This window comes from Heterodontus francisci, chromosome 13, assembly GCF_036365525.1.
Source record: "Heterodontus francisci isolate sHetFra1 chromosome 13, sHetFra1.hap1, whole genome shotgun sequence".
In the NCBI taxonomy this organism is placed as follows: Eukaryota; Metazoa; Chordata; class Chondrichthyes; order Heterodontiformes; family Heterodontidae; genus Heterodontus; species Heterodontus francisci.
The window spans coordinates 16,339,398-16,361,552 of record NC_090383.1 but is presented as its reverse complement, the minus strand read 5'-3'; the positions used below and the strand labels follow the sequence as shown (position 1 = coordinate 16,361,552).

The following is a 22,155-nucleotide window of genomic DNA, read 5'->3' as shown; positions in this document are numbered from 1 at the left end:
TTTTAAAGTCTTAAGTTTTATTTCTGGTAAGTTTAGCTAGTCGTCTAATAAATAGAGACATAGTAGGACACCTCAGTCCTGTTGAATGCACATCCTGTGCCATGTGGAAACTCCAGGATGCTGCTGTGGTCCTGGACAACCACACATGCAGGAAGTGTTGCCAGCTTGAGCAGCCCGAGCTCTGGGTTCTGGAGCTTCAGCAGTAGCTTGCATCACAATGGTGCATCTGAAAGGCTGAGGGCCACATTGGTAGAAAGTTTCAGAAAGTGGTCACCCCGCATCTTAAGAAGTGCAGGCAGGGACTGGGCAAATGCCAGACAGACAATTATCTTGCTCTCTAACTGGTATTCAGTTCTGAATAGTGGTGAGGGTGATGAGTCCTCTGGGGAGTACAGTCAGAGCCAAGTCTACAGTACCATAGGTGGCTCAGCTGTACAGGAAGGGGTGGGGAAGAGAAAGATCGGGAATACAATAGCGATTGGGGATTCAATCATTAGGCAAAAAGACAGGGGTTTCTGTGTTCGCAGATGTGATTCCATGATGGTATGTTGCCTCTCCGGTGTCAGGGTCCAGATATCACTGAATGGTTGTGGAACATTCAGAGGGGGAGGGTGAACAGTCAGAAGTCATGGTCCGTATTAGTACCAATCACATGGGTAGAAAGGAGGATGAAGTCCTGCAGGAAGATTTTAGGGAGCTAGGAAAAAGATTAATAAGCAAGACTTCAAAGGAAGTAATCTCTGGATTGCTCCTGGTTCACAGGAACATAGGAAGATAGGAACAGGAGTAGGCCAATCAGCCCCTCGAGCCTGTCCCGCCATTCAATGAGATCATGGCTGATCCGCAGCCTAACTCCACATACCTACATTTGGCCCATATCCCTAATATCTTTGCTTAACAAAAATCTATATATCTCAGATTTAAAATTAACAACTGTTCTAGGTTCAACTGCTGTTTGTGGGAGAGAGTTCCAAATCTCTACCACCCTTTGCATGAAGAAGTGCTTCCTTACATCTCTCCCGAATGGTCTGGTCCTAATTTTTAGACTATGCTCCCTTGTTTTCGAATCTCCAACCAGTGGAAACAGTTTATCTTTATCTAGCCTGTCTTTTCTTGTTAATATCTTGAAGACCTCGATCAGATTACCTCTTAACCTTCTAAATTCTAGCGAAAACAGGCCTAATTTGTGTAATCTCTCCTCGTAACTTAACCCCTGTAGTCCAGGTATCATTCTTGTAAACCTACGTTGCACTCCCTCCAAGGCCAATATAACCTTCCTAAGGTGTGGTGCCCAGACCTGCTCACAGTACTCCAAGTGGGGTCTAACCAGGGTTTTGTACAGCTGCAGCATAACCTCTGTCTTTATACTGCAATCCTCTAGATATAAAGGCTAGCATTCCATTAGCCTTTTTGATTATTTTCTGTACTTGCTCGTGGCATTTTAAAGATCTATGCACCTGAACCCCCAAGTCTCTTTGGACATCCACTGTACTTAATCTCTTCCCATTTAGAAAGTACCCTGCTCTATCCTTTTTTGGTCCAAAATGGATAACCTCACACTTGGCCGCATTGAAATCCATCTGCCACAGTTTTGCCCACTCACCTAGTCTGTCAATATCTCTTTGCAATTTTATACTATCATCTAGACTGTCTGCAATGCCACCCAACTTTGTATCATCAGCAATTTTGGATATATGACTTACTATGCCATCATCCACCTTGTTAGTGAATAATTGAGGCCCCAACACAGATCCCTGCGGGACACCACTAGTTACAGCCTGCCAATCGGAGCACTTACCCATTATCCCCACTCTCCGTCACCTACCACTCAGTGAACTTTCTAACCATGTCAATAATTTGCCCTCAACTCCATGGGCTTCTACCTTAGTTAACAGTTTATTATGTGGGACTTTATCAAATGCCTTCTGGAAGTCCATATAAATAACATCCATAGACACTCCCCTGTCCACTATCTTACTTCCACATGCTAGTCAGTGCAGAAATAGCAGGATAGAACACATGAATGTGTGGCTGGAGAGAGTTGAAGGAGGGAAGGCTTCAGATTCCTGGGGGATTGGGACCAGATCTAGGAGAGGTCCAGACAGTTGCACCTCAACAAAACTGGGACCATTGTCCTTGTGGGTCAGTTTGCTAACACTATGGGAGAGGGTTTAAACTAATTAGCAGAGGGATGGGCACCTAGTGGTAGCATTAGAAAGTAGAAACAAGGTGCACAAAGGATTAGGAAGCAGAGGCAGATAGCACTAGAGTAAATAACAATGTGGTATTAGGTGGGATCAGACTAAGACAGAATACAAGAAGGTCTAAGATAGGTTTACAGTACATATATGTAAATGCATGAAGAGTGGTAAGGAAGGTTGGTGAGCTGCAGGCGCAAATAGCCAGATGTGAATATTATGTCGTGGTGATAATGGAGACCTGGCTCAAATAAGGGCAGGATTCCAACCCTCCTTAGAAACAGGAGTGGTGCCAGAGATCTGGAGGATTGCAACTGTTACACCCTTGTTCAAAGAAGTGTGTAAAGATAAACCCAGCAACTACAGACCCAGTCAGTTTAACCTTGGTGGTGGGGAAATGTTTAGAAATGATAATCCTGGACAGAATTAACAGTCACTTGGACAACTGTGGATTAATTAAGGAAAGCCAGCACTAATTTGTTAAAGGCCAATCATATTTAACTAACTTGACTCAGTTTTTTGATGAGGTAACAGAGACAGCTGTGAGAGTAATATGGTTGATACAGTGTATCTGGACTTCCAAAAAGAGTTTGATAAAGCGCCACATAATAGGCTTGTCAGCAAAGTTAAAGCCCATGGAATAAAAGGGACAGAGTCAGCATGGAGAGGAAGTTGGATGAGTGACAGTACATAGAGAGTGGTGAACAGTTGTTTTTTGGACCAGAGGAAGTGGGGTTCCCCAGGGTCGGCATTAGGACCACTGCGTTTCACGACATATATTAATGACTTGAACTTGGCTGCACAGGGCATAATATCAAAATCCACAGATGACACAAAACTTGGAAGTGTAGTGAACAGCGAGGAGGATGTAAATAGAATGGTAGAGATCATAAATAGTTTAGTGGAATGCGTGGACTGGTGGATGAAGGAGTTTAATGGAGAGAAGTATGAAGTTATACATGTTGGTAGGAAGAGAAGAGGCAATATAAACTGAAGAGTAGAATTCTAAAGGAGGTGTAGAAACAGATAGACCTGGGAGTACATGTGCACAAATTGTTGAAGGTGGCAGGGCAGGTTGAGTAAGTAGTTAAAAAAGCATACAGGATGCTGGGCGTTCTAAATTGAGGCAGAGAGCACAAAAATAAAGGAAGTTTTGCTGAACCTTTGATTTGGGCATAATTGGAGTATTGTGTCCAATTCTGGGTACCACACTTTAGGAAGGCCTTAGAGAGGGTGCAGAAAAGATTTACTAGAATGCTTCCAGGGATGACGGATTTCAGTTATGTGGATAGATCAGGGAAGCTGGGGTCTTCTTAGAGCAGGGAAGGTTGAAAGGAGACTTTAAAGTGGTGTTCAAAATCATGAGGGATCTAAACAGATTAGATAGAGAGAAATTGTTTCCATTGGCAGAAGGATCTCATACTAGAAGACACAGATTTAAGATGATTGGCAAAAGAACCAAAGGCAACATGAGGAAAAATATTTTTACACAGTGAGTGGTCATGATCTGGAATGCACTGTCCGAGAGGGTGCCGGAGGCAGATTCAATCATGGTTTTTAAAAGGGAATTAGATAAGTACTTGAAAGGAAAAGTTTTGCAAGGCAACGGGGAAAGGGCAAGGGAGTGGGACGAGCTAAGTTGCTCTTGCAACTCGACAGCTGAATGGCCTCTTTCTGTGCTGTAACAATTCTATGGTTCTAACTTCCCTAACATATTATTTCCACTATTTTTATACCCCTCCCCTGATTTTCCACATCATGAATCATGAGTCCTCAGGACTCTGCCAATTCCACTTTTGCATTAGTTGCTAGAAGGTACAAGAAATTGGCCTGAGCCAACTCTTTTGAGGAATTTCCCCTCTCTTCCTGCCTCAAAGTCGGAGGCAAGCAAATCATCATTTGCTAGAGTGCATTAGCATTCCCCTGACTGGGGCCCCATATAAATTGTTACTACAGAACTGCTTAAAATTAATAGCCTCTCACCTCATTGATGATTTTGGAATGACGATGGTGCAAAATAAATGCTGTGGTTGCATATACAACAACAGGGTAGATGCCATAGCAATGGCAGTAACTAACAACTGCATTAGTGTAAGCTAAATTGTCACAATTCTCAACTTTATTTTCTGGTTGAGAATGATCTGGTGATCAGAAAGTTGCACAGTTGGCTGGAAGGGTAAACTGGGCAACTGACTGACTGCCAAAAATTTCATGATTAAGCACCTCAGAAGATGCCATTGAAAATCTCCTCCTCAGTTGGGCCCTTGTGTCGCCCAAAGTTTCAGTGCTCTTTTATTCACCCCACAATTTTGCTGTTGAAGTCCATGTTGTAAGGTAGTTGCAGTATATTTGAAATGTGCATCAATTTAATCACTGCAGTAAAAGGAAAATTACAAGGAGACCCCAAATGTGCACCTTTGTGATGTAGTGTATCAGCAGTAACTTCATGACTTTCAGATTCTCACTTCGCAGTCCAGTTACTAGGAATCTTGTTCATGAAAGAAGAACACACAGTCCAGCCCCTCTCAACCCAATTTTGTTAAGTTTCATGCTGCCCAGCTCACAGAGTAACAGTGGAAATATATAGTGTTGGGGTGAGAAGGAAATAATTGTAGCTTCAAGAAAATAATCAATTGTAAATTAGAATTGGAAAAAAATGTTCAGCAATTCAACCAGCATTACTCAAGTATGCTCTATTTGTGACAATGCATTGTAGTTGCATGCAAAATTAGGTAGACCATTTGAAATGAAATGTTGAGGCCAACATTTTTTTAAAAAAACAGAAACAGGACAGCTTTTATTTGTCTAACTCCATTCAAAGTAATTCTTAAAAATAGAATATACCAGGGTAGAAATTTGTTGGCACAAGGTTCCGGATGATTAGGTGAGCTGCTGGCACTTGCCATGTCTTCACAGGAAGCCTTCCCATTTGAAGAAAAGTAATAATGTGCAGCACGACCATAAGCTTTGTGATGGGAGGGGGACAGTGGCAATGTGAGTGGGGCAATTGGGATGCTGAGGAGTTGGTGGGAGGGTTGGTGGGGGGGTGTCCACCTGGTTCAAAGCAATGTACCTTTTGCTGGTAGCCGCTGAATACATACGTAAGGGGCCCAACATCTGTTTAGGCAATTCCCAGAGAAAGCTGAAAAATGGCCTGACTTTCAAATGTCTTTGGCCCTCAAGACAACTATTTTACATCTGTAAAATGGGTCTAATGAGATCCAATTTCTACCCACTGCTTTTGGATTGGTTGTCATTGAAAAACTTTCTTCTAATAGGCTGCTTTAAAAATTTCCATCTGATGTTACTGAGTATCGAGAATTGGAACATAAAACTATTTATTTATTTAGAGATACAGCACTGAAACAGGTCCTTCGGCCCACTGAGTCTGTGCTGATCATCAACCATCCATTTATACTAATCCTACATTAATCCCATATTCCTACCCCATCCCCACCAAACTAGTTTTATAATTCTTCCTGACTTTCTTTTTTCACCTCTTCTGAAGGCACTGACTCTTGCTGGAGTACAATTTTGCAGGTGCCTAGTGTTAAGTACCCCTGCCATAACGATACTTTATATTGAACCTTAGCAGTGAGTGTTTCAGGGCCAAGCATGGGGACATCACAGCTGAGCATGATCCTGTTCTTACCCAGTGACCACCAAAAATATACACCAAAGAATCAATAGAAAGTGATCAGGAGTATATACTCTAGCCAGTTTTTCATCCACCTAACATTGAGACACTGAAAGCGACCAAAATGCTGCTACTCCCCTGGTTTAGATTAGCTAAAATGACAGAAATTAGTAACTGAATTTGAGATTTACAGTACCTGCTTGTATAGCTCAGTATCATATCGCACAGTTCACTAACTCAATGAGTCATCAGGGAAGCACACAATCTGATCTTAATCAATCAAAATGTGTTAAGAATTTGTGATTCCAGCAATGAAGATTTAATTGAAGACCATTGATTATGCCTTGATATTGTTTTTGTTAAATTGGATGATCCACTTTTTAATAAAGAAATAAGGACGGAAGTGTCATACTATACAAGTACAGTGTTTTATTCACTGAAGTGAAGCTTGAAGACCACAGAGTCAAATTGTTATGAAGTAAACAAAGATCAATGAGAGCTCAACTGCTGACTGATCACAGAACTTTGCAGTTCGGAATGCGCTGATAAATTTTGGCTCTGTCAGCAGCATTCGGTTTTGCCCATTCTCTTTAAGTTTGTTTTACATCTGTAACAAAGAATTATGCCTCCAGTATGAAGACAGTGTGTGCTAACACATTGCCTTGATTTTTTCTGGGGGCGGGGGGTGATGGGGCGGTGGTTGGAGGTGGGAAGGGTGTGCGGGAGCCTGAAAGCAGGCATTGAACCTGCTAAGTTCAGGGATGTCAAGGCCTTACCTATCTTAATGCCTGGGCTTCATTTGAATATATATTTCCGAGTTATGCTCGACACCCAGCCAGTTTGGTTACCTGGCCAGTGAGCAGGTTGTGAAAATCTGACGGGAGGAACTGCAGTGGGGAACCCGTGATAATGGTATATTGCATTCAGTGTATGGAGGGGATTCTCTCACATCGTGGTGGGAGGGGCAGGCTAGGGTTTCCTTTTGATGAAAATTGCAGGGTAAAGGGGGGGGGGGGGGGGGGAAGGAAAGAGAGAGAATGCTGGGGCTGATGATTCCCAGAAGTTCATCACAATTCCAGGGTTGGGGAGGCCCAACGGCTCATAGGGTGGCGCACTCTCGCCAAAAGGAGTTCAAAGACAGGTAAAGCTTTCAAACTTATGTTGAATTCTTCTGGCCAGTCAGATCCTCCTGGTGTGAAACGTAACAGTTAGCATGGGACAACCCCAACATGAACACTGAATTATGTTGCGTTACTGTTGACATTATCGGTCTGCGGCTTTTGAATTTTAAGTAGGCCTCAACCAGCGCCTGAATCTCCAACGTAGGACTTTAATTGTTTGCCCGACTCTTTCCTGCCAGACGGGCTTGGGGGAGAGGTTAAAGTTAAGGCCATTATTTCAATATATTACATAAGTACAGATTTCATCGCTTAATTTTCTGAACCATCAAAACTTTGATACAACACAGTTTTGACAAAATCTGAGTATATCTCACCAACAGGATTCCTTTACAAACTTGGAAATATATTTGAGATTCTTTTGCAAATGGGTTTCTAACCATATCTTTGGTTAAGAAGTAAGGCTGATGTCACTACAAGGGAGCTGAATGAACAACAGAATCGATGCTAAATCAGTTTTAGACTTAGGAATAGCTGTACATATTTTAAAATTTATTCTCAGTATACATTTATTGCTGGCACTGCCAGGATTTAGTGCCCATTGCTAGCTGCCCCGAGAAGGTGGGCCACCTTCTTGAACTGCACTTTGTAGCTGTTTGAGACAGCTACTTTAGAGGGCAGTTAAGGCTCAACATCATTGGTGTGGGACTGGACTCACACATAAGCCTGACTGGGTAAGGACACCAGGTTTCCTTCCCTAAGCAACAACAACTTCAATTTATTTCGTGCCATTAATGCAATAAAACATCCCTAGGTTCTTCGCAGGAGCATTCTGAAACAAAATATGATACCAAGCCATATAAGGAGATATTAGGTCAGATGACCAAAAGTTTGTTCAAAAAGGTAGGATTTAATGAGGGTCTTAAAGGAGGAGAGCGAGGTACAGAGGCAGAGAGATGTAGGGAGGGAATTCCAGAGTTTAGGGCCTCAGCAACTGAAAGCAATGGCCACCAATGATTAAAATTGAGGATGGTCAAGAGGCCAGAATTATATGAGTGCAGATACCTTGGAGGGTTGTGGGACTGGAAGGAATTACAGATAATAGGAACGGGCCAGCACATGGAGGAATTTGACAACAAGGAGAAGAATAATTCTAAAATCAAGACTCTGCTTGACCAGGAGCTGATGTCGGTCAGCCAGCACCAGCACAGGGGTGATAGGTGAATGGGACAGTAGTGAACCAATTCGGATTTTGTGACAACTTCAGGGACTAATGATAATTCAGTTACAATAGTTCCTTAAAGTCAGTTTCCAGAAATGTCATAGAACTCACAGTTTAAATTAGAATACATATATCAAAAGAAATGAATGAAACAAAGCAAAGATGTCAATGTTATTCCTAGTTTTTTGTTATTGTCTGACTTTTTTTTTTAAAAAGAGGTTGTTATGGCGAGACTCACTCTTCAATGCTCTCAAAGACACTAGGTCTTCCATTCTTTCCAACAACTGCCAAAGCTTCTTGAAACCAGAGCAACATGTCACTCTGCCAACTGTGTGAATAAGCTTGACAATGATTCATAAACCAAATCACCCTTCTGCTACAGCAGATTGAAAGCATACCAGCAACAGATTATCAACACATTTTACTGTGCATCAATAGTTCAGTCCTGGAATTAAAGGCATTATGTCATCCGGTTGTGAGAATCAAGTGTGATATTGGTAACCATTCACAACAGGCTAAGACGCTACCATAGTAACAGCATCGGCTCAGCAACTGAAAAAATCAGAGTCAAAATTCATGTATTACGAGGCGGTTTTCTGGCAAAATTTACTCGACAAGAAATTACTTCAGAAGAGTTTTTGAAGTGTCTAATTTTACAAGAGATTTTGAATGAAAGTTGCCTTATTAAATCTCTTTCAAATGGTGATGTCTAATGTTTAGGAGCTGAGGGTGGATAGATGTGTCAAAAGTAAATGGGCTGCACTAATTCTCCCTCCCCCACCCAAACAGATGAATTGCTCACTGCTGGAGTTGCAATATTTGGTGGTTTAGACAAAAATTGGCAAAACTTGGCCAGTGAAGACAGACACAGTGTTGACCAAGTCTGGGAGAGCAGCACACTTACAGCTAGCGTTACCTTTTATCAGTTTTTGTTTTGTATAGAAATGTTGGTATCAATAAAGTCATTTAATTATTGTGTTACAACAGTGAATTACCATCGTTCTTTGTTTTTTCTGCATCTGTTACATTGTGATTTATTTTAGTTTATGAAGGTTGCATGGAGGCTGGCCAGTTGTTTCTCTTTACTTCTCCCAGCAGCAAGGAAGTGATTATGTGCAATAATGCTGGTTCCCTTTGGTTGTGCCAGTGTCAGGAAGCTTATCTGCAAAAGCCTGCTGCTATGGACGACCAATACAAGCTTGCAACTCTTATCTGCTCACAAAGCTACAAATGCACACTGACATTAGAGAACAGTGGAGTACAATGACGCATGGCTGATCTTATTAGTCAACATTTCACTTCAAAATGAATTTCTAAATGGGATGCACTGAATTTAATTTATTTTATTGATTTTATGGCTTTAATGTAGGTCATTTATTAACAAATATGTGAAGCTGAACAAGAGCAGATAATTACATAATACACTGGTCTTAATTTACGCCTCGGGGCTAAGCACTAAATGTCAAAGAAAAAGGGCCAGGATATGCATGTTTTTTGCTCGACAAGTGGAAGATGGAAACATGATGCCCCTATCATTTTGTTGTTGTTATGGTATTAGCATCTCAGTCCCGCTTTAAGCTTCACTTTACTAATAATTATTCTCTACCCTCATTATAAGACAGCCCTGGAAACCAAGTATTTTGAGAATAATGATGAAGTGAGTACTGAAGTAAACATCCCACAATAAAACAGTAAAGTAACATGTAAAGTAACATGTAAAGTATGAAACCAGATCTTGTAACTGAGAGCCTTACAATCAGGTTGAAGGCAGAAATATTGAGGGGAGGCATCAAACCAAATGACTGAGATTTATTCAGTTGTGAGCACGAGTGCCAGCTCTTTGTGAATTTAGCTGACAGTTATTCAAATCCTTAAAGACCTGTCAGTTATTTTGGGGGTAATTAATGAGCTGTCCAAATAGCAAGAGTTGGTCTGGTACTTTTGTTGAAATTGTGTTAGGCCATTTAGTAAGAGTATATATATATATACACACACACACAAAATATAACATTTAGAGCTAATTATAGATACATAGCTTAGCATTAAGATTGCAAACCACTTACTATTTTCTTTGTTTCGATGATATAGCTTTGCCTAACATCTACTGCAAAAATATACATTATATTACCACTTTATTTATTTGTTTTTTCACCTGTTGCTCATTGTTAGTTTGTCAGTTAAAGCCTAAAATGAGGTCTGGTGCTGTTACATTCTGCTTCTTCGAATATGTGAGGAGCATCCTGTTGAAGCAGAGGATTCATTACGTGAAGAAAGCTCAAGGAAGTTTTCTGTTATGATCCTGGGTATGCTATTGAAGCTTACTTACATAAGAGAGACTATAGTAAACCAAGACTGACTAGGAACACAGTCTAAAATGCATAAGCAAAAACATCTAAAGAGCAAGCAGAAAAGACCCCAAAATATACCAATTATTCCAAGCAACAACTCAGGAACTGGATTAAGTGGGAAATTCCAATGCCATACGAATTTGTAACCTCAAATATACAACATTTCAAAGCATATTTGTAAAACTTCAGGAACTCAAATAGACAATATAGAAATACAGAAGGAGACCACATAAAACATTACAACTGTCTCAGTGTCAGCTCTTTAAACTGGAGGTCTTCACTCTGATCATTTCTCTATTACTTTAGATTCAGATATGTATCCAATGATCTCTATGGGCTGCATTTTACCTTGGGCTTTGGGTAACTGATGTCAGGACCAAATGGGCGTCCAGAGCCTGCACTTGCCAGCAGTGAGACCAGCAGTGTAATCCTCCCGGAGACAGCCTCCTAATTGGTCGCTCATTGGCTAATTAAGGTGGGTGGATTCCTAATCTTGCCGGTCCAATCTGAAGTAGCTTTGAATCCTTGGCTGCCGCACTCAGAGGGGTGGGTGCTGCTGAGGCAGGTCAGGGTCCACAAGGGCGACTCAACATGGAGCCACCCTTGGAGGAGTAGATCTAAAGTTAAAAATTATGAGGTGCGAAGCCGTGCAGCCCCTCGGAGCAAAGGGGAAACCCCTCCAGGCGAATCGTTTGGCCTGCAGGTGCGGACTTTTTTGCTTGTTCCGATGGCACCGCCCCCTCCCCCCCCCCCAGCCTCTGGCAGGAAGGCCACCTCCATTGAACTGCCAACCTCTGCACGCATTGGTTGGGGGTGGGGCAGGGGGGGAAGAAACTCTGCCAGCAGCAAAATGTCAACACACTCAAAATTGCCCCTAATTAGAGTCTAAACATCGTAATTGGCCACCCATCCAATCTTACCTTCAGCCCACCATGGGAAAGATCGCCCGTGGCAGGAATGCATCAGGGAGCCATCCCGACGTGGCTCCCCCCTATTTTCCTGGCTCTCTCTCCTCCAAGCCCTCCACCACGGAAAAGGAAAATTCAGCCCTATGTCTCAGTAGCCACTTGTGGGAAAATATATTCTATTAATCCTGTGTGAATTGTTTTCCTAACTTCCTTTTCGTCCTCACCAAAACCTCTCATGACTTTGATAACCTGAACTCTATTCTAGTATATTAAAAAAACATTTTCAAGCCCACCTATAACCCTTATTCCTGGTATCATTTTGGTGAATCTTGCCAATATTGCTTCCTTGTCTCCGATATCGTTCCTGTATTCTGGTGCTCCGTACCGTTATGGCTCTTATTGAAGTCACAAATGGCATCCTTTGTGTCTATGACAAAGGTAAACTATCCTTCTTCGTCCTTGGCCTGTCTGGAGCTTTTGACATGGTTGATTGAACCATTCTCCTACAACGTTTCTCCACTGTGTCCAGCTGGGTGGGACTGCACTCCCCTGGTTCCATGCTTAGTTATCTAATCAAAGCCAGAGAATCACCTGCAATGGCTTTTCTCCCCACTTTCACACCATTACCTCGTGTCCCCTGAGGATCTATCCTTGGCCCCCTGCTATTTCTCATCTACATGCTGCCCCTCAGTGACATCATCCAAAAACATGTCAGTTTCCACATATACACCCAAATTTACCTCACCACCACCTCTCTCGACCTCTCCACTGACTCTAAACTGTCAGACTGCTTGTCCGACATCCAGTACTGGATGAGCAGAAATTCTCTCTCATTAAACATTGGCAAGACCAAAACCAATGTCTTTGGTTCCCCGTGACAAATTCTGCTCCCTAGCCACCAACTCCATCTTCTAAGTGATCACTGTATGAGGCTGTTAGCAACCTTGGCATCAAATATGACCCTGAGCTAGGCTTTCAAACACATATTGGTGCCATCACTTAGACCACTTATTTCAACCTCTGCAACATTGCCCTGCACCCAACTACCTCAGATCATCTGCTGATGAAATCCTCATGCATGCCTTTGTTACCTCTGGACTTGATTCCAATGCACTCCTGGCTGGCCTTCTGCATTCTACTCTCCATAATGTTGAGGCCATCCAAAACTCTGCTGCCTGTGTCCTAACCCGCACCAAATCACATCTGTGCTCACTGACCTACACCAGCCCCCATTTAAGCACCGCCTCTATTTTAAAATTCTCATCCTTGTTTTCAAATCCCTCCATGGCCTCACCCATCCCCATCTCTGTAATCCCCTCCAGCCCCATAGCCCTCAGATAGCTGCACTCCTTTAATTCTGGCCTCTTAAACATCTCCTACTTTAATCGCTCCACCATTGGTAGCCGTGCCTTCAGCTACCTGGGCCCTAAACACTGGGATATCCCCCCCCTAAACCTCTCCACTTCACGACTTTGCTTCCCTCCTTTAAGACACTCCTTACAAACCTATCTTGACCAGAATTTTGGTTATCTGCCCTCACATCTCCTTATGTGACTCAGTGTTGTATTTTGTTTGATAATGCCCCATGAAGTGCCTTGAGACATTTTATCAGGTTAACAAAGCGATATAAATAAGTCGTTGCTGTTGTTGGTGACATGCAACATACTACTTAAGGAAACCATCCTGAATGCATTCTAAGAATCTCTATTGGCCGGAATATTGGCGTGGGACTGCCGTTGGGCGAGGTCAGTGATTATGTAGTAATTAACATTTATTTATATATTTAAATTAAGGTTCCATTGCTGAGCAGTGGGGTGGCCACCATGAGGCCTCACCGCTGCCGGTAATATGGGGTGGGGCCTTCCTGCTGTCGAGGCCTGTGTCGAGCCTCACCTGGAGATAGTTTCCGGCCTCCCCCGCCACGACCCCCGACATCGGGAGGCTGGTAAAATCCAGCCCGATTTTTTGTTTTAGGAAGCTGGGGCCAAAGGATGGCAAATATAGTTCAGTGTAGAAAAATGTAAATAGTCATGCACGGATTTGGTGGATACCACAAACTCTTGAAATCATTATCCATGTTTTTCTGCGATGAAAATATATTGCGCTACATCAGAACAAAATACAAATCAAAAGAAGTACAGACACTGAGACAGACAGTGGTTGGCCCCTTTTAGTAGTAGTGTGCAGTCACAATGATGAATATTATTGCTTTTGACAGGATGCAGAAAAAGGCAACAAAAGAATGATGCCAGAAGTCAAGAAATTATGGGGAGAGATCTGTAGAAGAGATAGGAGAGGCAAAATAGATTAAATGGCACTGTTCTAAAGAGTGTACAGGGACTGAGGGACCTTGGGGTTCATGTGCATAGACCTTGAAGGTGGCATAACATAGTGAGTCGTCAGCAAATTATACAGGATCTTGGGCTTCATGAATACAGATTTTCATGAAATGCAGGGATGTTATGCTGAACCTGTATAAAGCTCTGGCTAGGCCACAACCGGAGTACTGTGTCCAGTTCTGCTCACTATACTTTAGGAAAGATGTGAGGGTCCTTGAGAGGGTGCAAAAGAGATTTACCAGAATTGGTCCAGGAATGAGGGATTTTAGCTACAAGGTTAGGTTAGAGAAGCTGGAGTTGGTCTCTTTGGAGCAAGGGAGATCGAGGGAGATTTGATGGAGGTGGACAAGATTGTGACAGGTTTAGATAGGGTAGACAAAAGCTGTTCCCATTAGCTGATGGTACAAGGACTGGGGACACAGATTTAAGGTTTTGGGAATATGACGGGATTATGACAGAAAACCCACATGCCAAATGGAAATGTATTAATTGTGTCGTATGAAACTTTACCTGAGACATTTTACTGGACATTATTACAAATAACTTTAAAAACAAAAGCAGAACAGAACAGCTAAAGATGGCCACGCACAATATGCATAGGAGAAGCCATATGTTGGCGAGGAGACCGAGATGATTGTCCAGTCTTGCCAGAGCAATGGGGGTGCTCCCCAATTCAGTTACTTAGAATGGTTTTGTCAATGTTGGTCGTCAAAAGCAATCGACACCCATTGATTTTGAAAGAGTCAAACCCTCCTACCAAGTATGTTTGCACAGCTTGAGAAGAACTTTGAATTTTGAAAAACCTTCCAGAAACTTCTGTTTTCAAACAAAGAGATGGTCATATGACATACCTGCCTGTATAACTCTCGAGTTTGTGAATTGTGCCTCAGAAGAAAGCCAGTAGCTGAACTCTAAGAAGGAACATCTCTCTCTCCTGTCTCCCTTTCCAGCAAAGTCCCAGGGGCGTCGGCTGCAGCTAAACCTCAAATCTACAGATTCTCACAGGGAACAATCAAGAGGATGGATAAAGCCTTTCTTCGGCCTTCCAGAACCAGAGAAGCAAGCCAGAATTGTGCACGTGGACTTCAAGATTTAAATTTCACCTAAGGACACCGGGACTAGACTTCCATATTTAAATTCCATTATTTTTTGTGAAGGACTCTACTCCAACCTCCCAACTCTGCCTTTTTATCCTGTGTTTGTGCGTGTGTCTTATGAATGTGAGCGTGGATGCTTCGCTTATTTTAGTAATTTTAACTGGTTTAGATTGATAAGGTTAATAAACTTAAAATCTTTCTTGTTTAAACTCAAGAAAACTGGTCTGATTGGTTCATTTACAATTATAATTAGAGGAGCAGGAGCTGACTGAGGTGGTATGTTAAATCACTGTGTTTAAAAGATAAACCCTGGTACAGTCAAACCAGAGAAGGGGTGAGAGGGGAGCCTGAGACCCCTTCCTCACCTGGTCGTAACAGGAAGAGATGCAGAGGGGACGTGAGGAAGAACTTTTTTTACACAGCGAGTGGTAATGACCTAGAACTCGCTGCCTATGAGAGTGGTGGACCTGGAAATGATGAATGATTTCAAAAGGAAATTGGATGGGCACTTAACTAGCAGGGCTATGGGGATAGAGCAGGGGATTGGGACTGATTGGATTGCTCAACCGAGAGCTGGCAGACTCGATGGGCTGAAGGGCCTCCTTCTGTGCTGTGATGAATCTATGATTCTATGTTTTTCTATAAACAAATTTCAAGGATGAAGTTGTTTCAGGCAAATTATATACAGTAATGAAGCTTTCAAAAGCTAAAGGAAATAATTTAAAAGATGCCAAACAGTGGATTAAAGCAGAATTACTTAACATAACCAGAAAGCATATAGCATAAGTTACCGGAAATACCATAGAAGTAAATGGCATAAATTATTTCAAGAGACAATACATGTGTCTTGTGGTCACCTTGCGGCTTAAGGGTGTGCACGCAGAGGGGGATTGGGCGACTGCTAGACAGTCAAGGAAGACCTGGTCGATAGTGCAGGAGTCCCTTGAGTGAACCTCATTATCCAACCAGTATTTAGTTCTGAATACTGGCGAGGGTGATGGTTCCTCTGGGGAATATAGCCAGAGCCAAGTTCAGAGCACCACAGCTGGCTCAGCTGTACATTGAGGCAGAAGAAAGATTGGAAAAGCAATCGTGATAGGGGATTCTATAGTTTGGGGAACAAACTGGCATTTCTGTGGCCACAGATGTGAATCGAGGAGATGGTATGTCGCCTCCCTGATGCCAGGATCAAGGATGTCATTGAACGGCTGCAGAGCACTCTTGAGGGAGGAGGATGGACAGCCAGTGTCGTGGTCCATATCAGCACTAACGACAAAGAGGGAGAAGTAATTTTGGGGATCTAGGAAAGAAACTAGTAAGTAGGACCTCTGAAGTAGTAATCTCCAGATTATTCCGGGTGCCATTTGCTAATGAGTACAGAAACAGGATACAGCAGATGAATGTGTGGCTGGAGAGATGGTGCAAGAGGGAGGGCTTTAGGTTCCTGGAACATTGAAAACTGGTTCTTGGGGAAATGGGGCCTGTACAGGCCAGACAAGTTGCAGCTCAGCAAAGCCAGTACCAATGTCCTTGTGGGGTGGTTTGCTTGTGCTATTGGGGAAAGGTTTAAACTAACTTGACCGGGGAATGGGAACCAGGAAGTGGAAACATTAGCGAGGAGAAACAAGCTGCACAAACATGTGGGAGAGACAGATAGTATTAGAGTAAGAAATAGTAAGGTATTAAGTGCAGTCAAAGTAAGAGGGAATGTAATAAGGTCTAAATTAAGTTGACATGTTGGTGAGCCACAGGCACAGATAGCCATGTGGGAGTATGATGCTACAGCAATAACAGAAACCATGCTCAAAAAAAGGGCAGGACTGGGTATTAAATATTTCTGGGTACAAGGTGTTCAGGAAAGATAGGGAAGGAAAGAAAGTAGGAGAGGTCGTAAAATTAAGGAGAATATTACAGTGCAGTCCTAGAGGGGTAAAGGAAAGAATCTATTTGGTTAGAGCTAAGAAACAATAGAGGTACCATTACACTAGTGGTAGGCCACCAACTAGTGGGAAAGATATAGAGGAACAAATTTGCAAGGAAATTACAGAGCTGCAAAAACTATAGTTAGAGGAGATAGTTTGGGCACAGTCCAGGTACATTCCCACTAGGGGAAAAAGTAGGGCAAACAAATCCAGAGTTCCCTGGATAACGCAAGAGAGTAAGATGAAGCAGAAAAAGGGTGCATGTAAAAATGTAGGGTTGATACAAGTGAGAATCAGGCTGAATATAGAAAGTTCAGAGGAGAATCATAGAATAGTTACAGCACAGAAGGAGGCCATTCGCTCTTGTAATCTATGTCCCTATTTATAAAGCCAAGGATCCTGTATGCTTTATTAACTGCTTTCTCAACCTGCCTGGCACCTTCAATGATTAGTGCACATATACCCCCAAGATCACTCTGCTCCTGCAACCCCTTTAAAATTGTACCCTTTAATTTATATTGTTTCTCCTCGTTCTTCCTACCAAAATGAATCACTTCACATTTATTTATTTATTTAGAGATACAGCACTGAAACAGGCCCTTCGGCCCACCGAGTCTGTGCTGACCATCAACCACCCATTTATACTAATCCTACACTAATCCCATATTCCTACCACATCCCCACCTGTCCCTTTATTCCCCTACCACCTACCTATACTAGGGGCAATTTATAATGGCCAATTTACCTATCAACCTACAAGTCTTTGGCTGTGGGAGGAAACCGGAGCACCCGGTGAAAACCCACGCGGTCACAGGGAGAACTTGCAAACTCCGCACAGGCAGTACCCATAATTAAACCTGGGTCGCTGGAGCTGTGAGGCTGCGGTGCTAACCACTGCACCGCGATTTAGAGTCATAGAGCTAAACAGCACAGAAACAGGTCCTTCGGCCCATCATGTCTGTGCACCCAACTATTCTAATCCCATATTCCTGCACTTGGCCCGTAGCCTTGTATGCTTTGGCGTTTCAAGTGTTCATCTAAATACCTCTTAAATGTTGTGAGGGTTCCTGCCTCCACCACCTCTTCAGGCAGTGTGTTCCAGATTCCAACCACCCGTTGGGTGAAGATTTTTTCCTCAAATCCCCTCTAAACTTCCTTCCCCTTACCTTAAATCTATGCCCCCTGGTTACTGAATCCTCCGCTAAGGGAAAAAGTTTCTTCCTATCTAACATATCAATGCCCCTCATAATCTTGTACACCTCAATCGTGTCCCCCCTCAGCCTTCTCTGTTCCAAGGAAAACAACCCTGTAGATTTCTCTGCATTAAATTTCATCTGCCACTTGTCCACCTATTCCACCAGCCTGTCTATATTCTCTTGACATTTATAACTCACCTCCTTACAGTGCACAATACTTCCAAGTTTTGTGTCATCTGCAAATTTTGAAATTGTGCCCTGTACACCCAAGTCTAGGTCATTAATATATATAAAAAAACAGGGGTCCCAACATTGACCCCTGGGGACCCCCACTGAAATGAAAAAAGGAATGAAGAGAAGCAACGAGAGTATGAGGAGAGACTGGCAACTAACATAAAAGGGAATCCAAAAGTCTTCATTAGGAATATACATAGTAAAAGGGCTATAAAGGAGTAGGGCTGATTAGGGACCAAAAAGGAGATTTATATATGGAGGCAGAAGGCTTGGTTGAGATGCTAATTGAGTACTTTGCATCTGTCTTTACCATGGAAGAAGATGCTGCCAAAGTCATAGTGAAAGAGGTGGTAGTTGAGACATTGGATGAGCTAAAAATTGATAACGAGGAAGTATTAGAAAGGCTGGCTGCATTTAAAGTTGGGCTGGAATAGATGCATCAGAGGATACTGAGGGAAGTAAGGGTGAAAATTGCAGACGCACTGTCCATACTCTTCCAATCTTCCTTAGATATAGGAGTGGTGCCAGAGGACTGGAGAATTGCAAATGTTACTCTCATGTTCAAAAAAGGATATAAGGATAAGCTCAGCAACTACAGGCCAGTCAGTTTAATCTCAATGGTGGGAAAGCTTTTAGAAATGATAATCCAGGATAAAATTAAGAGTCACGTGGACAACTGTGGATTAATTAAGGAAAGCCAGCACGGATTTATTAAAGGCAAATAATGTTTAACTAACTTTCTTGAGTTTTTTGATGGGGTAAGAGAGAGAGTTGATGAGGATAATGTGGTTGAAGTGGTATGCATGGACTTCCAAGAGGCGTTTGATAAAGTGCCACATAACAGGTTGTCAGCAAAGTTAAGGCCCATGGAATAAAAGGGATAGTGGCAGCATGGATACGAAGTTGGCTGAGCAAGAGGAAACGGAGTAGTTATGAATGGTTGTTTCTTGGACTGGAGGAAGGTATATAGTGGGATTCCCAAGGGATTATTAGGATCATGATCTATATTAATGACCTAGACCTTGGGCATGCAGGGCAAAATTTGAATATTTGTGGATGACACAAAATCTGGAAGAATTGTGAACTGTGAGAAGGATCGTGATAGACTTCAAGGAGGACATAGACTGACTGGTGGAATAGGCGGACATATGGCAGATGAAATTTAATGCAGTGAAGTGTGTAGTGATACATTTTAGTAGGAAGAATGAGGCGAGGCAATATAAATTAAAGGACATAATTCTAAAGGGGGTGCAGGAGCAGAGGGACCTGGGGGCATATCTGCATAAATTCTTGAAGGTGGCAGGACAAGATGAGAAAGTGGTAAATAAAGCATACAGGATCCTTGGCTTTATAAACAGAGGCATAGAATACAAAAGCAAGGAAGTTATGATGAACCTTTATAAAACACTGGTTTGGCCTCAACTGGAGTATTGTGTTCAATTCTGGGCACCACATTTTAGAAAGGATGTAAAGGCATTGGAGAAGGTGTAGAAAGGATTCACGAGAATGGTTCCAGGGATGAGGGACTTCAGCTACATGGATAGATTGTGGAGAAGCTGGGGTGTTCGAAAGTATGAGGGGTCTGGACAGAGTAGATAGGGAGTATCGAGCAGAGACATAGAATATAAGAGCAGGGAGGTTATGATGGAGCTGTATAAAGCGCTAGTTAGGCCACAGCTGGAGTACTGTGTACAGTTCTGGGCACCACACTATAGGAAGGATGTGATTGCCCTGGAGAGGGTGCAGAGGAGATTCACCAGGATGTTGCCTGGGCTGGAGCATTTCAGCTATGAAGAGAGACTGAAAAGGCTGAGGTTGTTTTCCTTGGAACAAAGAAGGCTGAGGGGGGACATAATTGAGGTATACAAAATTTTGAGGGGCATTGATAGGTTCGATAGGATGACACTTTTTCCGTTAGCGGAGGGGTCAGTAACCAGGGGGCATAGATTTAAGGTAAGGGGCAGGAGGTTTAGAGGGGATTTGAGGAAAACATTTTCCACCCAGAGGGTGGTTGGAATCTGGAATACACTGCCTGAAGGGGTGGTAGAGGCAAAAACCCTCACAACATTTAAGTACTTAGATGAGCACTTGAAACGCCTTAGCATACAAGGCTATGGGCCAAGTTCTGGAAAATAGGACTAGAGTAGTTAGGTGCTTGATGGCTGGCACAGACACGATGGGCCAAAGGGCCTGTTTCTGTGCTGTATAACTCTAACTCTATTGGTGGAAGGGTCAAGAACCAGAGGACACCGATTTAAGATGAATGGCAAAAGAACCAAAGGCGACATGAGGAAACATTTTTTTTTTAAACATAGTGAGTGGTTAGGATCTGGATTGCACTGCCTGAGTGCATGGAGGCAGATTCAATTGTGGCTTTCAAAAGGGAATTGAATAATGATCTGAACAGAAAAAAATTGCAGGGCTATGGGGAAAAGGCAGGGAGTGGGACTAGATGAATTGCTCTTGCAGAGAGATGGCATGGGCATGGGCTGAATGAACTCCTTCTGTGCTGTAACCATTCAATGATTCTATGTTTCTTTGTTTTTGGACAAAGAGGGGATTGAGGGACATGATGGAAAATTCGTGAAATCAACTAAAATGGTTAGATTTGTTATATCAAATGGCCCTTTCCCGTTCTTAAAATGTCTCTATTCCTAACAGAAATAAGAATAATAAAATCAGCAAGCTAATCCATGATGGAGGATATTTTTCTCTGTTGGTATTATACAACATAGATTACTTAAGAATCCATTCTCTGATGTGTGTAATAGCCTTTACAAGACCATGTCAAACAAGGCCAACATGGAAATCAATGCACAAATATTTTCAGTGACCTGCTTAAACACTTCAATATGAACAAAACTGAATATTACTTATAAAAACCTCTGAAATACTTTTGTTACATTATGTCACTTCATTGATGAACCTCATACTAGGTGCACCTGAAGACTTCATTATAATTGTTTGTGAAAAGAATGTATTTGGTTGTTTGCAACATTTGATACCAAAATCTGTACAAAATTTAATTTGAAGATGCAGATTCTAGAAAAGGCTGAAGTTTTTCTGACGATGTATTTACAGTTTTACATGAAATTTTCAGCAAAAAAAAAAGGGTTATTGCAGTCTAATAGCTTTCCGCTGACTACTTTCAGTTGATAGCACCTCTTTAGAACTGATTTATGTAATTTATTTGGATTCTGGAGTATTACTACTCAACCTTTACAAACAGCTGCAGCATCAACATGGAACATCAACAACTTCTGTGCCGCAGGATCCTTTTCCCTCAATTGAACACTAATTTGGGTAAGATCCTGCATAGCACCTTCAATGCATAGCAAGTAATCTGCATCCTTCACTCAGTGTGAAGACATTGTTCTGCGCAAGTTCATTAACCTAGCTGAATTGGAAGGTTAACCAGCTAACTGAGAGAAAAGGCTTGAAAATGGATAAAGAGACAGCTTTGATAAAAAAATTTAAATGAGCACCTTTATTCCTTTTGATATTCATTAGTTTATTATAAGGAAGGAAGATGGTCTTGAATTTGTAAGCATTTATCTGCAGAAAATGGGTGTGCATCTGTCACTGAAGTGCTCCATAAAATAAAAGAATAATGTCGACTTACCCATGTTACTGAGCGAGTAGGTTGGGGAGGGAGAGAAGCTTTGGGCTGCAAAATCTTCAAATGTCATGATCTCTTTGTGTTGCTGAACTATTGCTTCGACATACTGAGCTCTTTCTTCATAACTGTATGACTGGTTAAAGAAATCTCCAAAGACATATGCAGGTAAACATCGTAAAAGTCCTATGCAACACTTAACAATGCCTATTCAACACCTGTATTTTCAACTGTTAAAAAATGGATTATTTTTTTTTAAAATACAAAATTTGATAGTTTTCTGTTGCAGATTATATTTTGATGTCACTGATGTTTCATGA

The 22,155-nt window shown here is 42.1% G+C and overlaps 1 protein-coding gene across 10 annotated transcripts in view; it reads right to left on the bottom strand.

Annotated features, from left to right (window-relative positions):
- Nucleotides 1-22,155, bottom strand: part of ralgapa2 (Ral GTPase activating protein catalytic subunit alpha 2) — a 616,204-nt gene that overhangs the window by 63,583 nt on the left and 530,466 nt on the right. For all 10 annotated transcript variants that reach the window (XM_068044400.1, XM_068044396.1, XM_068044394.1 and 7 more), the window contains one exon: nt 21,842-21,963. In XM_068044400.1, the coding sequence (XP_067900501.1) occupies nt 21,842-21,963 (122 nt within the window). The remainder of the gene's footprint in view (nt 1-21,841; nt 21,964-22,155) is intronic.